Raw genomic sequence first — 12,953 nt, 5'->3', positions numbered from 1 at the left:
CTGTCTACAAATCATTACCCCAACACTTTCCTTTTACTTCCTAGCCTGAGCCTAGAGTCAAAAACTATTGTAAGCTGCTAACCTAACAGTCTGGTTTAATAAAAATCTACACTCAAACCTTAGTATCAGATAGATATGGATGTGAATATCTCTATTTTTTTTTTTTTTCCTGACTGGTAAGGGGATCATAACCCCTGGCTCGGTGTGGTCTGCACCACGCTCAGCCAGTGAGCTCACCAGCCATTCCTATATAGGATCCGAACCCGCGGCCTCAGCACTCCCAGCGCCGCACTCTCCCGAGTGAGCCACGGGACCGGCCCTCTCCCTATATTTTTTGTTACATGATCTTAAATTATTTAGTGACACTCGTCTTTATCTGTAAAGTGGAAGAGTGATCATCTCTGCTAATGTTTTTCTGGTGGTTAAATGAAGTAATTTAAATCTTCTGGCAAATATAGATGCATGAGAAAAATTCACTTTCTTCCCTTAGTCCTTTTTTCAGTCCTATTCCCTCTAGTACTCAGTGTGTCCTGGACTTTTTCTTCTAGTGGGAGATATTTTGAGTGGTGATTTCACATTTCATAGACATAGGAAAGCCATAAATTTGTGTTGGCAGTTCGATTTGGTAGTACATTCAATATTATATTTTTGATACTTTCTTGGGGTAACTGGTCTTTTATCTGTGAACGTGGGGGTACTTAACCACCATATATAACTTGAAATGAGCAGCAGTCCTGCTCCTAGAGCTGGACATGAGGTGCCCTGCCATAGGCTCTGTGCTGTACAGGACAGCCCTGTGTGTCTTCTCCAGACTTCTCTCTCCCCACAGGTAAGGAATCAGTGAGGCCAGGGGGATGTGCCCACCCAGATTTTGCACCACTCCTCCCCACAACAGCTCTGAGCCTGCTTTCAGGGCCTGCAAAAGCTTCTTCCTTATGCCCATCCCCATCTAAGGTACACTGTGCTGCCAATATGGGTAAGGTAGCCAAAAAGAATGGACAGAGCCTGGATTCATACCATTTCCTCTCCTATACCGTCTACTCCCCCCACCTCCCCCACAAGGTGGGATGAACTGTGGGTGGGAAGAGGAGGAGCCAGGGACTGACTCTTACATTACTGCCGTGCTTCACTTTGTAACTCCATGGAGGCCTAGCATTTTAAATTTGAACCTGTTCTTCCAGGTCATAAGGGGTACTTGTCAAGTAGGAGTGCAAACCATATTATTAAAAATAAAGTGACTTAATTTTTTCTTTTTAAAAATGTTTTTTTGTTTAAACACATCTACCATATTGTCAAAGGCAGGATTTGGGATGTCTTTGACCTAGTTATATACTATTTGGCTATTTCTTTCCTAAAATTTCCTCTCCCTTGAACACTCTTTTGTCCGGGTTTTCTATCTACTTGTTTGGTGTTTCTTGGTCTCTTTAATGTACTTTTTAGGTTTTATTGACCCATTTAATATTGATATTCTTTAAGGAATTGTCCTCTGCTCTTGGCACTTTTTTATGCCATCTTTTAGTAATCTCATACACAACCAAAGTTTTAATCAATTATTATCTGTAAGCTGCTATTCCCAAAATCTTAATATCAAACCAGACCCTCTCTGGTTTCAGTGGAATCAATATCCATTTCCAAGTGCCTTCTAAATAGCTCCACCCAGATGCTCTGTAAGCATCTGGTACTCAGTGTGTCCAAAACAGCTCATCTCCACCTCCTATCCTGAAACCTGTTCCTCTTGTATTCCCTGTCTTGTTTAACAGCACTAACTATACATATGATAGTCCTGGACTCCTCCTCTTCCTTTGTACTTCATATTTGGTCAGTCGCTTAGTCCTATCAATTCTGCCTCCTGAAGAGCTTTTTCTGTCTCCTTTTCTTCATTCTCACTACTAATGCCTATTTTAAGCTTCTTTGTTTTCTTGCCTACAGTCATTGCAGTAACCTCTTTGTCTTCATTCTTGGATTCCTTGTCCATCCTCCACAAAGCTGCCATCCTGATATTTATAAAATACAACCTGTCACTGGTTTACTTTAAATCCTTGAGTTGTACCCTATCACCTACTGATACACAAACTTCTCACTGATGTTTCTCATACTTTGTTCTTCTGGTCCCTGTGTCTTTGCACTGGCTGGCTCTTTCTGCATTCCTTTTCTTGCCCCTCAGTAGAACTTATCCGTAAGGTTATCAGCTCAGTCTAATTTTCTTAGGCATATAGGCATTCTTTTTTCCCAAGTGCTATGTATTATGGTTGTTGACATGTCTGTCTTTCTACTACATTCTGAGCTTCTTTAAATAAGCATCATTATCTTTTCATCTTTGTATTCCTTGTCATCTGACATAGGACCTGACATGTAAATGTTTGGATGAATCCTCTAATCATATTAGGTATGTAAATCGTGTGCCTGGAACTATATTAAATGTCATGTTTTTTTGTTTTGTTTTGTTTAATCTCCTACACTGACCTAGCCCGGTGTTTTTCCAAAAGGGCACTATAACCCTTTATGGTATTTTGATGGTACAGTTCATTATTGTACATGACTGTACATTTCAGGATGTTTGCTTCTCTCATCTTCAAAATGCACCCTACATTTCTAGGGAGTGGGTTGTTTTCACAGAAGAACATCTTAGGTGAGAACCATTTGCTAAAAATGCTGGGCATGTAGTAAATGCTTAATAAATGCTTGCTGCTTTAAGCTTTTGAGTATGCTTTTACTAGGCATGGTACCATTTGTAGACCAAAAAAACAAATTAATTACAAGATTTAACAATTTTAATAGTTTACATATAAACTATAAACTATATGAATATAAATACATATAAATATACAAATGTCTTTATTATGTTACTGATTACTGTGTAGTGAAAAGAATTTTGTAAAAGTCAGATTTACATTTTAACTTGAAAATATTATAGGTAGCACAAAGTGAAGCTGAAAAGAAACTAAAGAAAGATGATAAGAAGAAGGAATTGCAGGAACTAAATGAGCTGTTCAAACCTGTAGTTGCTGCTCAAAAAATAAGTAAAGGTAAATAAATTTCAGAGGGGTTATTTTTATCAAATATAATTCACATTAAAAATTAGTGATTTGTTTTGATGTTTATTTTCTTTAGATAAGCCAATTGTGTCTGCTATGAAAATGGTAATCCTGTATCATTGGCTTGCTTATGGTTCCTTTATATAGGCACACAGCTGTGTCATTGTACAACTATAACTCCAGCTGTTAACCCCACACTTAAGACAAAATTAAGGATTTTTAGATAGTCTACTGGTTGTCTTTGGTAATAGCCAAGACAAAGTTATAGTTGTGTAAAATTATAAATCCCAATTTTTTAACAGCATTTCTCCATTTATACCTGTTCCTTTTTTGCCTCTCACTAGACAAGTGACTATAGAATAACCTGTGTCTTATTTGGTTTCTCATCCCCCTTTTTCATAAGAATAAAAGAAACAAAAACATTAAATGCTACAGAAGGAACTTCAAAGAAAATGTCTTAATCATCACCTATAAATGATATTTTCCTCTTACATCAGTGGATGGAAAGTAGCAAGTTAACAAAAAGTAATTCCATCCTAGATACAAGCTGTACTATATTGCCTGGCAGATTGTTATACAAATGCCATATGCTATTTCACATAGGTGCAGATCCTAAGTCAGTGGTGTGTGCATTCTTCAAGCAAGGACAGTGTACTAAAGGAGATAAGTGTAAGTTCTCTCATGACTTGACTCTGGAGAGAAAATGTGAAAAGCGAAGTGTTTACATTGATGCAAGAGATGAAGAACTTGAAAAAGGTATTTTTTTTAACTCTCTTTTAAAAATAAATGCATATTACTTTTGGTTTGCTATTAAGATATTTGTAACTTGTAAAAAACATTTCAATCTTCGTAGAATTATGTTCGTAAAGAATAATTAATTGAGTTTGTTGTTATCTTTTATAAAATGTGAGTTTACCACATTACACCATTTGATTAAGTAAATGAAGATGCTTATAAATGAGTGGTTTGTTTTGGATTTGACTGTCACTCTTTTCTTCAGTTCTACCTTCTCATTTTACTAAACTACTTGGGAAGCTTTGGTCAATAATCTCACAACACTGTTTATTCTTACCTTTGGTGTTAGGTCATGAGTCTTATAATACAAATTTCTGTCTTTTTAAGCAGATATACGTTAGGGAAGCAGTAGATAAAATTACAGTATGTAATCTTCATATCTATTTTAATTTAGATACTATGGATAATTGGGATGAGAAAAAGCTGGAAGAAGTAGTGAACAAGAAGCACGGTGAGGCGGAAAAGAAAAAACCAAAAACTCAAATAGTATGTCCTTTTCTTGAATTGAGTTGCTGTGGTATTTATTATTAGAATTATGTGGCAAGGTATTTGCTGCTACTTTCTACTGGATTATTCTTTAAGTTATTGGAAAATCTCATTTCATCAAGATAAAGTGCATCCTGCTTTATTTTTGGAATTTAACAAAATTAGATTCTTGTTCACAAATAGCCTTTGGCAACCATGTGACTGAAGTTCTTTAAAATATTTTCTGAGGTGACCTTACTTTCTCAAATAGGGATGAACACATCACATATTCAGATAAGAATTCTTAATTTTGTGCATAATGAATGGAGGGAAGCCTGTTTAACCCATTTTAATTAATAATTTGGTCTTAATAGTAGGAAGAATTTTTTTAAATTACAAAGTTAAAAATACTACACGTGATTTCTAAAATGAGTTTTTGGTAGGTAGTGGCTCTAGTATTCCAGGGAATGTACCTTTATAAATAGGTGCCTTATTTCTCAGACTCTGCATATTCACATATTTGTCTACAATGCAGTTATAGTGAAAAATCTTGCTGTGCTAGAAAAATTCTAAATTCTATTTTCACATACATCTTATATTTTTTCAGGAAAAGAATACTGTTAGTACATTCTTCCTTCTTACTTGCAAAGCTAATTGCCTGAGACTTCCGTAAAATTTCATCTTGCACCCATTCATGATTTGAAGGGTCACTATCCTTTATGCTCCTTTTGTACCTTGCTCCCTTGCAACTCAGATGTAAAAAATTGCCTATAATGTCAGGTAACTCTAGTTTTGTATCATTACTGCATGTGATTGATTTTTAGGAAAGATCAAAACAAAATCACTGTTTTTAATTTTTATAACCATTTATGAATTCTGATTCATTTAAAAATCAGGCTTTGGGATTACATTTACAAAGGCTAACTAAAACAAGTCCTTTTTGTATAATTCAGAATTTAGAACAATGTCTAAAATAGAGATTTTATATAGATCCTCTCTAAAGGGAATTTACCATTGTATAAAATAGTTTAAGATAAGTTTTTATGTACATTTCTGCACATAAGTGTGCTCTGTTTGTAAGGGATTAGCCTCAGGTTGTGAATAGAATGTACTCGGTCCATATACTTAAGCATTTACCTCATAAGTGGACTATACTGTACCACTACTTATGAATAATATTGTCTCTATAGGTGTGCAAGCATTTCCTTGAAGCTATTGAAAACAACAAGTATGGCTGGTTCTGGGTATGCCCTGGAGGAGGTGATATTTGCATGTATCGGCATGCTCTTCCTCCTGGATTTGTGTTGAAAAAAGATAAAAAGAAAGAAGAGAAAGAAGATGAAATTTCATTAGAAGATCTAATCGAAAGAGAGGTAAGCTAATATCTTTTCTTACCATAAAAAAACTGAAAGCTATATTTATTGTGAAATTTTAATATTTACCACTTGGGGGCGATAGCATGTTGTTATCAAAGGTAGAAAAATAATATTGTGACCTTTTCCCAAAGTTGCCTTACTTTGATTATTCTTGTATGTCTCAAATGTAAATGTAGCCATAAACATTAGCTAATTATGGCATTAATTTTAGGATTATTAAACAAGATTTTAAGTACTAGCCTCCTGGCTTATTATTTTTATAAGATTGAGTTATTAAAAATTCTTAAGCGGTTCTCAGATTGATTGAACTTATAGTTTTAGATCTTTTCCCTGATATCTTTTTTAAACACCATTATACTAATCATTAACATATGCGTGGAAAGAGCCATCTCCACTCCAGTTTTTCAGTTATTCTTTCTGCTAGTACAGAGGAACAAGTCTGATTGAAGAGGATCTTCAGTGACTTATCTCTGGCTCAGCACCAAAGACAGTTTTATTCTATAAGTTAGCAGACTTGGCTACTGAGAATGATATGGAAATGTTGAGATTATTGGAAATATTAGATTTAGGTTGTATATTTCAAACTGTATCCATTTTGCCACATGTTGGATAATCTAAATGTGTGGGAATTTTTTTGTTTGTTTGTTTTTTAAAGATGACCGGTAAGGGGATCTTAACCCTTGGCTTGGTGTTGTCAGAACCACACTCAGCCAGTGAGCGAACTGGCCATCCCTATATAGGGTCTGAACCCATGGCCTTTGTGTTATCAGCACCGCACTCTCCCGAGTGAGCCACAGGCCGGCCCTGTGTTGGGATTTCAAATAGACATACTGTTTAGTGTCTTACACAGGATATGCTATAAGGGGTCTTTCAAAAAGAACATAAAAAGATTTGTATTACCTTTTAATTCCATGTTTCACAAACTTTTTGAAGTACCCTCATGTACTGTAACAGAAAATATAGACTTTAGAGTCAGGTATACTTGGGATTGTTTATACTTCTAGTTTTACCACTTATTAGCTATTAATCATTGGTAAATTTTCCATCACCCGCTATTTGCTTGTTTGTGGAGGTCAGTGTGTTGGCATATATGTATAAAGCACTTAACACTGAATACCTGGCAGATGTTCAGCAAGTATTATTTTTCTGTGTATTTATTACCTGATTCTTGTCCTTGAGGAGCAGGTGTGTTTTTTTGTTTAGTTTTGTTTTTCATCTCCTGAGGAACACAAATGAAATGTGATATTGTTATGGTGCTTTTTATATTTATCATTTTCGGCATTGGTTTATACGAGGGCACTTCAAAAGGTTCATGGAAAAAATGGAATTAAAAGATAATATGAATTGTATTAAAACAATTTCTCATGTGTTCTACTCACCTTCAAGGTTGAGAAGAAATCTAGCTCAGAATAATGCATTTTAAGTGTTTGCATCTCTGGACACTCATTTTGCTCATTGCCATGTAAAGATATATTAGTTTATTCCAAATTTAATGTCTTCAGGATAGTCATAGGCAAGGAATTAATTACATTAAGAGAAAACTGCTATTAAATACTATCATGGGTGACTTTTGGGGAAAAAAATAACTCTTATGTTTTCAGCGTTCCGCCCTAGGTTCAAATGTTACCAAAATCACTCTAGAATCTTTTCTTGCGTGGAAGAAAAGGAAAAGACAAGAAAAGATAGATAAACTTGAACAAGATATGGAAAGAAGGAAAGCTGACTTCAAAGCAGGAAAAGCACTAGTGGTATGTCTGAGACTCACGCAAATGATTTATTCTTTCTTCCATTTTATTATTTCTGTGTCATGCAACATTTTTTTCATATTTAATAATGTGTAAAGTTAGTGACCAGGAAATGTTTGAATATTGTCCTGAGTTGATATATTTGTGTGTCTGAATAGATCAGTGGTCGTGAGGTGTTTGAATTTCGTCCCGAACTGGTCAATGATGATGATGAGGAAGCAGATGATACCCAGTACATCCAGGGAACAGGTGGTGATGAGGTAAGAGGAAGTTTTGCACCTCATCTTCTTAGGTTAATTGAAAGAAACAATAGAGAGAATAGAACAGCATGGTTATGAGCATCAACACTGGAGCCAGAGTGCCTCAGTTCAAATCCTTACTCCAGCCATGGGAAATTACTTACTTTAGGCCTCCACTGTAATATGGACATGATGATAATCCCTACATCACAGGATGCTTGTGAGAATTAAATGAGTTAATAAGTTTATATTTATTTATAGTTCTCTATAGAACTTAGGACAGTACCTGGTATGTGCTTAAGTATTGTGTGTATTAGCTGTAAAAAATATTTGTTTTATTCTCCCTCTAAAAGAAAAAAGGTCTTTTTGTTTAATATTTTATGCTAATTAAAAAGCACAAAGTAGGGAACTGGCCTGTTAGCTGGCCTGTCATTTGGTTAGAGGGTGTTGTTGATAACACTAAGGTCAAGGTTCAGATCCCCATACTGGACAACTGCCAAAAAACAAAAAAAATACAGAGTAGGGAGCATGAGACAACAGCAGAGTTATTTGGTTGTAGATAGATTTAGTAATGGCAGACAACTGACTGTTCATTTTTTTGTGTAGTTATATAATTTTGGCCTGATGTCAGGGGAAGGAGCTTCAAATATAACATCGCTATTCTTTTCTCAAGAAGTTCAGAAAAAGAAATGAATTTGGCAGTAGTCAATCATTTGTTTCTACTTGGCATCAGCAGTAATTTTGTTTTGTTAATATAAATGTCAGAGGTAAAGATAAGTAATTTATGAAAACTGTTCTTATTTGTAACAACTTCCTTTTTTATATATTGTTAAAGGTTGATGATTCAGTGAATGTAAATGACATAGATTTAAGCCTGTACATCCCAAGAGATGTAGATGAGACAGGTATTACAGTAGCCAGTCTTGAAAGATTCAGCACATATACTTCAGATAAAGATGGTAAGTAATGCTAACTTGTGTATAATTCTAAGAGTTAAGAAACTGTCTAAAGGGGGTTAGTCCAGGTTTGACAAACTTAGATGTCTGCAGGTGCCAGACTACTAACGTAAATGTTTGCTGTGGACATATATAAAAGTAGTGGTGAATAGTGGAGTTTATAGAAATGTGTTACTGATAGATATTAAAACCTTTAACTGAAACCAGACTAGGACATAAATGAGTTTGAGAGGCAGCTGAGTTTAGTTTGGAAACTCATGAGTCGGAGATTTTCTGGTTATCAAAAATAGCATTGTTTAGAATACGGTGTAGATATTTGCAAGAGAAACCAGTTTAAAAGTCATCTGCATGGGCCGGCCTGGTGGCACACTCGGTAGAGTGTGGTGCTTGGGAGCGTGGCGGTGCTCCCGCCGAGGGTTCGGATCCCATATAGAGACCAGTCCGCTCACTGGTTGAGCGCGGTGCGGGCGCGACACTGAGGGTTGCGATCCCATTGCCGGTCGCGGTACGGGTGCAACACCGAGGGTTGCGATCCCGTTACCGGTCACAAAAAAAAAGACAAAAAGGAAAAAAAAAAAGTCATCTGCATTGGTAGCTGAGAGTGAGTGAGCTCACCCAGAAACAGTATGTAGAATGAGACCACTTTAGAACATACTGCAAACATCCCGGGTGCAACACCAAGGGTTGCGATCCCGTTACCGGTCACAAAAAAAAAGACAAAAAGGAAAAAAAAAAAAAGTCATCTGCATTGGTAGCTGAGAGTGAGTGAGCTCACCCAGAAACAGTATGTAGAATGAGACCACTTTAGAACATACTGCAAACATCAGTGTTTTAGGGTAGACAAAAGAGGATATGCTTAGGAAAGACACTGAGAAAAATTAAGGTCAGAGAAAAATTAAGAAAGAATGATTTCAGAAAAATCAAGTAGAAGAATTACAAGTAAGTCATTAGTGGCAATTAAGAAAGGAGTCATAGGAATTGGGTCCCAGTTTTCACTGGGATTGCAATGATATGAGGAATGAGAAGAAAAATGAGTACAGACCACTCACTCTTAACTTTGAGGGGAAGATATGGTCATGGGGAGGCTTTTTAGGATATAGGAAACCTAAATACATCTATAGGCCAGAGAAAAAGGATTGGTAGAGAAGGAGAAATTGAAGATTAAAGGAAATTAGTTATAGAAGCAAGATCTGGAAGTATAAATAATAAATGTGAGAACAGAGAGAAGGCTGTCTAGGTGTATTTGGAGATGAGGATTGTTGGTGTAATTTATTTCTAGTTGTGCCTTGAATGAGAGGTTTGAAGAGAGGTGTAAATGTTTGACATGCTTGCTATGGGAGAAGAAGGCAGAAGGAATACTAATTAAGGCAAAAGCTGAGAGAGAGAAGGGTAAGCCTCATTTTTATAATAAAAGCATACAAGTTATAACTTGAAAAACTGTCCTGCCCTCCTGAGATCTCAGAATGCTGTGAGACTATTGTCTTGCAATGTGCAGACTGATTTTCTCCTTGTAGAAGTATGGCTTTGGTGATAGCAAGCACAATTGCAAATACTTCAGAGGTTACAGTCCCCTAGGCTTTGTCATTAGAGATGTTTAAATAGCTAAAATCTAAATGAGGCTGTTAAAACTTGTCTTTGTATAAATGTTGATGAACATTGAACAAGAAAAGGCAACATTTTTGCTTTCTCAATCACTTATAGTCTATAAGGAAAAATAGTTGCATAATGCTATTTTTTTTTTTAACAATCTGATTACATGATGAATTTTTCTGATTTCACACTCCCAGCATTACAACTAGTGTTATTTAACTACTATTTGCAAAACCTAAAGCCAAGTGGCTGCTTATATTATAAACAGTTTTTGGTTCCATAACTATTTATTCATACAAAATATTATTTGAAAGTTGACTATTTAAAAAGCTAATTGCTAGGTCACATAGGGAACACAAAGTTGTAGAAGATTGATCTTGCCCTCAAATGTGTAAATCATGAAGCATTCAAATGTCTATATTAAAAAAATAGTATTTTACAGTAAGTGTAGATAATTGGTACTAATAAGCTCAGAAAAAAAATTAGTTCTTGCTGAAGTAATCCCAGAGATGGCTTTCATAGAAAAAGGAAAGAAGGAAGTGTACTATCATTCTGTGCTGTCAATTGCTAATGGAATAGCATTTTCTGATTCTAGGCTTTATTGCTTTCTGTTTTTATTTTTAGAGAACAAATTAAGCGAAGCTTCTGGAGGTATGGCTGAAAATGGTGAAAGAAGTGATTTGGAAGAAGAAGACAATGAAGGGGAGAGACAGGAAAATGGAGCCATCGATGCTGTTCCTGTTGATGAAAATCTTTTTACTGGGGAAGATTTGGATGAACTAGAAGAAGAATTAAACACACTTGATTTAGAAGAATGACACCAAACAAGTCAATGAAAAAATTAAATCAGCTCAGCATGAGTTGAAATTGACTACATTAAGTTTTTTCCACCTAGAATCAACAGGATGTTTCTTTCCCATGCTGGTTGTAGAGGGCTTACCCTCCTCCAAAAAAGGAATATTCTCCTTACGTCTTCTCTTCTGACTTTGGCTACATCTCATAGTAAGTTCAGAGTAGTTCATGATAAATTGAAAATATAATGGTCATTGCAGAAAATGATTGACTGTTGTAACTGTCCACTCAAGTAGGAAGTGTAACTGCTTTTCCAGCTTTTGGTTTTCATTGGGCATGTGTTATTAATAGGAACAACATAAATTTATATTTACAAAATGCCCTTCATTTGATGCAGTTTTTAATGAGTGATTTATTTCATTTCCTTTGTATTTATATGTTTAAAGACTGCCTAAAATATGAGCACTGTACTTCATACAGGAAACTGCATATGCAGATTCAGTATTGTGTATCTTTGGACACCTAGATGGACATTTCAAATGGAACTTCTTTAAAATGACAGGATCAGCTACAATGCCCTGTGTTAAACTGTTCAAAAGTTTTCTCTCTTCTTTTTTGCCAATAAAGTTGTAAATAAAGAACATCATACATTAAAATCCAAATATGGCCCTTTTTTTTTTTAAGTTTTTCTATGAAAATTTTTCTTAACATCCCTAGCTTGAGGATTTTAACTAAATACATCTTATAGTATCATAAGGCACAGACACTTAACAGGTTCTCTTAATACTTATTACAGAACCATGTACAGTATTGACAGTATTGACAGTATTACTTTGGTTTTAATAACACTAATACTTAGCTTCCAAAAGACACTAGGTGATGTTATATGAAAGGGTAAGTCCTGAACTGATAGATCATCAACCTAATTGAATATCACCTACAATTAAACCAAATACTACTTGAGAATCGTTGTTGAGATTCATGGTGTTAAAGATAATACATACTGAAGTTTGATTATTCTGTTCAGAAGAGCATAAACAAATTCACCAGAAAACTTTGGGATGAGGGTCTTCAGCACTGAGATCCCCCGAAAAGTTAGGGTGATAACACATTTCAGATGAGCGTACTTTGCTAATGATATTTAATACTTGTTATACCTTTTTATCATTGTTAAGTGTATTTTCACTAATTTAATGCTTCTTTTGTTATTTGCAAATATAAATGTATTTTCAGGCAACAGAGATAATAGCTCTAAAATGTCAGGTGGCCTAGGCCCTAACCTTATTTCTGCCGCAGATGAATTGTATGACTTTGAAATCTCTTAATCTTGGTTTCTTCATTTACATATAAAAGTTAAGACTGAATGATCTTTAAAGTGGTTCTGAATTGTAAAAACTAAAAAAATGTGATTATAAGTCTTACCAAATGATGACATCAAAGTTGATAAAGAAATTGGCTTCCTAAACTATTCAGTACTAGTAATATAATTGACATTTTTCAAAATAAAACACCATGAGCCAAGTTTATTTCCTATCTACAATGAAAGTGTACTTAAATATATAAAAAAGACTGCTTGAGTTTTAACGTTTATATCCATGAAAGATTTGTTCCATTCTTTCTTGTGAAGAAGTTTAATGTTACTTACTGCAGTATTTAATAATGAAACATTTTCAAAATAGTCTGAAGATCTTAAGCCTTTTTAAAGCTATAATCCAAGCAATCTATTTTTTCCATTTTTGAAACCATCTAAAAACTTTTTAAGAATTTATTTCATAAGTAAAAGTTAAAATCCTTTTTTATATATGTATATATTATAGGCCCGTAGAAACAAAAGTATGCTGAAGGCTTTTAGTTGTTTAATTTAAAACATTACTACCTTATAGCAAATATGTTCTTAAAAAACAAGTTTTCAGTGAGTCAAAGGGAAATTGCTTCAGTGTAGAGGTAATTTTTGATACCT

General features: G+C 34.9%; 1 protein-coding gene across 1 annotated transcript in view; it reads left to right on the top strand.

Annotated features, from left to right (window-relative positions):
- ZC3H15 (zinc finger CCCH-type containing 15) overlaps positions 1-11,655 on the top strand; it is a 26,221-nt gene extending 14,566 nt beyond the window's left edge. The window contains exons 6-10 of the mRNA XM_008586828.1: positions 5,486-5,668; positions 7,273-7,419; positions 7,575-7,676; positions 8,491-8,614; positions 10,826-11,655. Of these exons, the coding sequence (XP_008585050.1) occupies positions 5,486-5,668; positions 7,273-7,419; positions 7,575-7,676; positions 8,491-8,614; positions 10,826-11,019 (750 nt within the window). The 3' untranslated portion in view covers positions 11,020-11,655. The remainder of the gene's footprint in view (positions 1-5,485; positions 5,669-7,272; positions 7,420-7,574; positions 7,677-8,490; positions 8,615-10,825) is intronic.
- The last annotated feature ends 1,298 nt before the right edge of the window (positions 11,656-12,953 follow it).

This window comes from Galeopterus variegatus, unplaced genomic scaffold (genome assembly GCF_000696425.1).
Source record: "Galeopterus variegatus unplaced genomic scaffold, G_variegatus-3.0.2 Scaffold4141, whole genome shotgun sequence".
NCBI lineage: Eukaryota > Metazoa > Chordata > Mammalia > Dermoptera > Cynocephalidae > Galeopterus > Galeopterus variegatus.
Note: the sequence above shows the minus strand (reverse complement) of the source record. Positions and strands in the feature narration are given on the sequence as shown.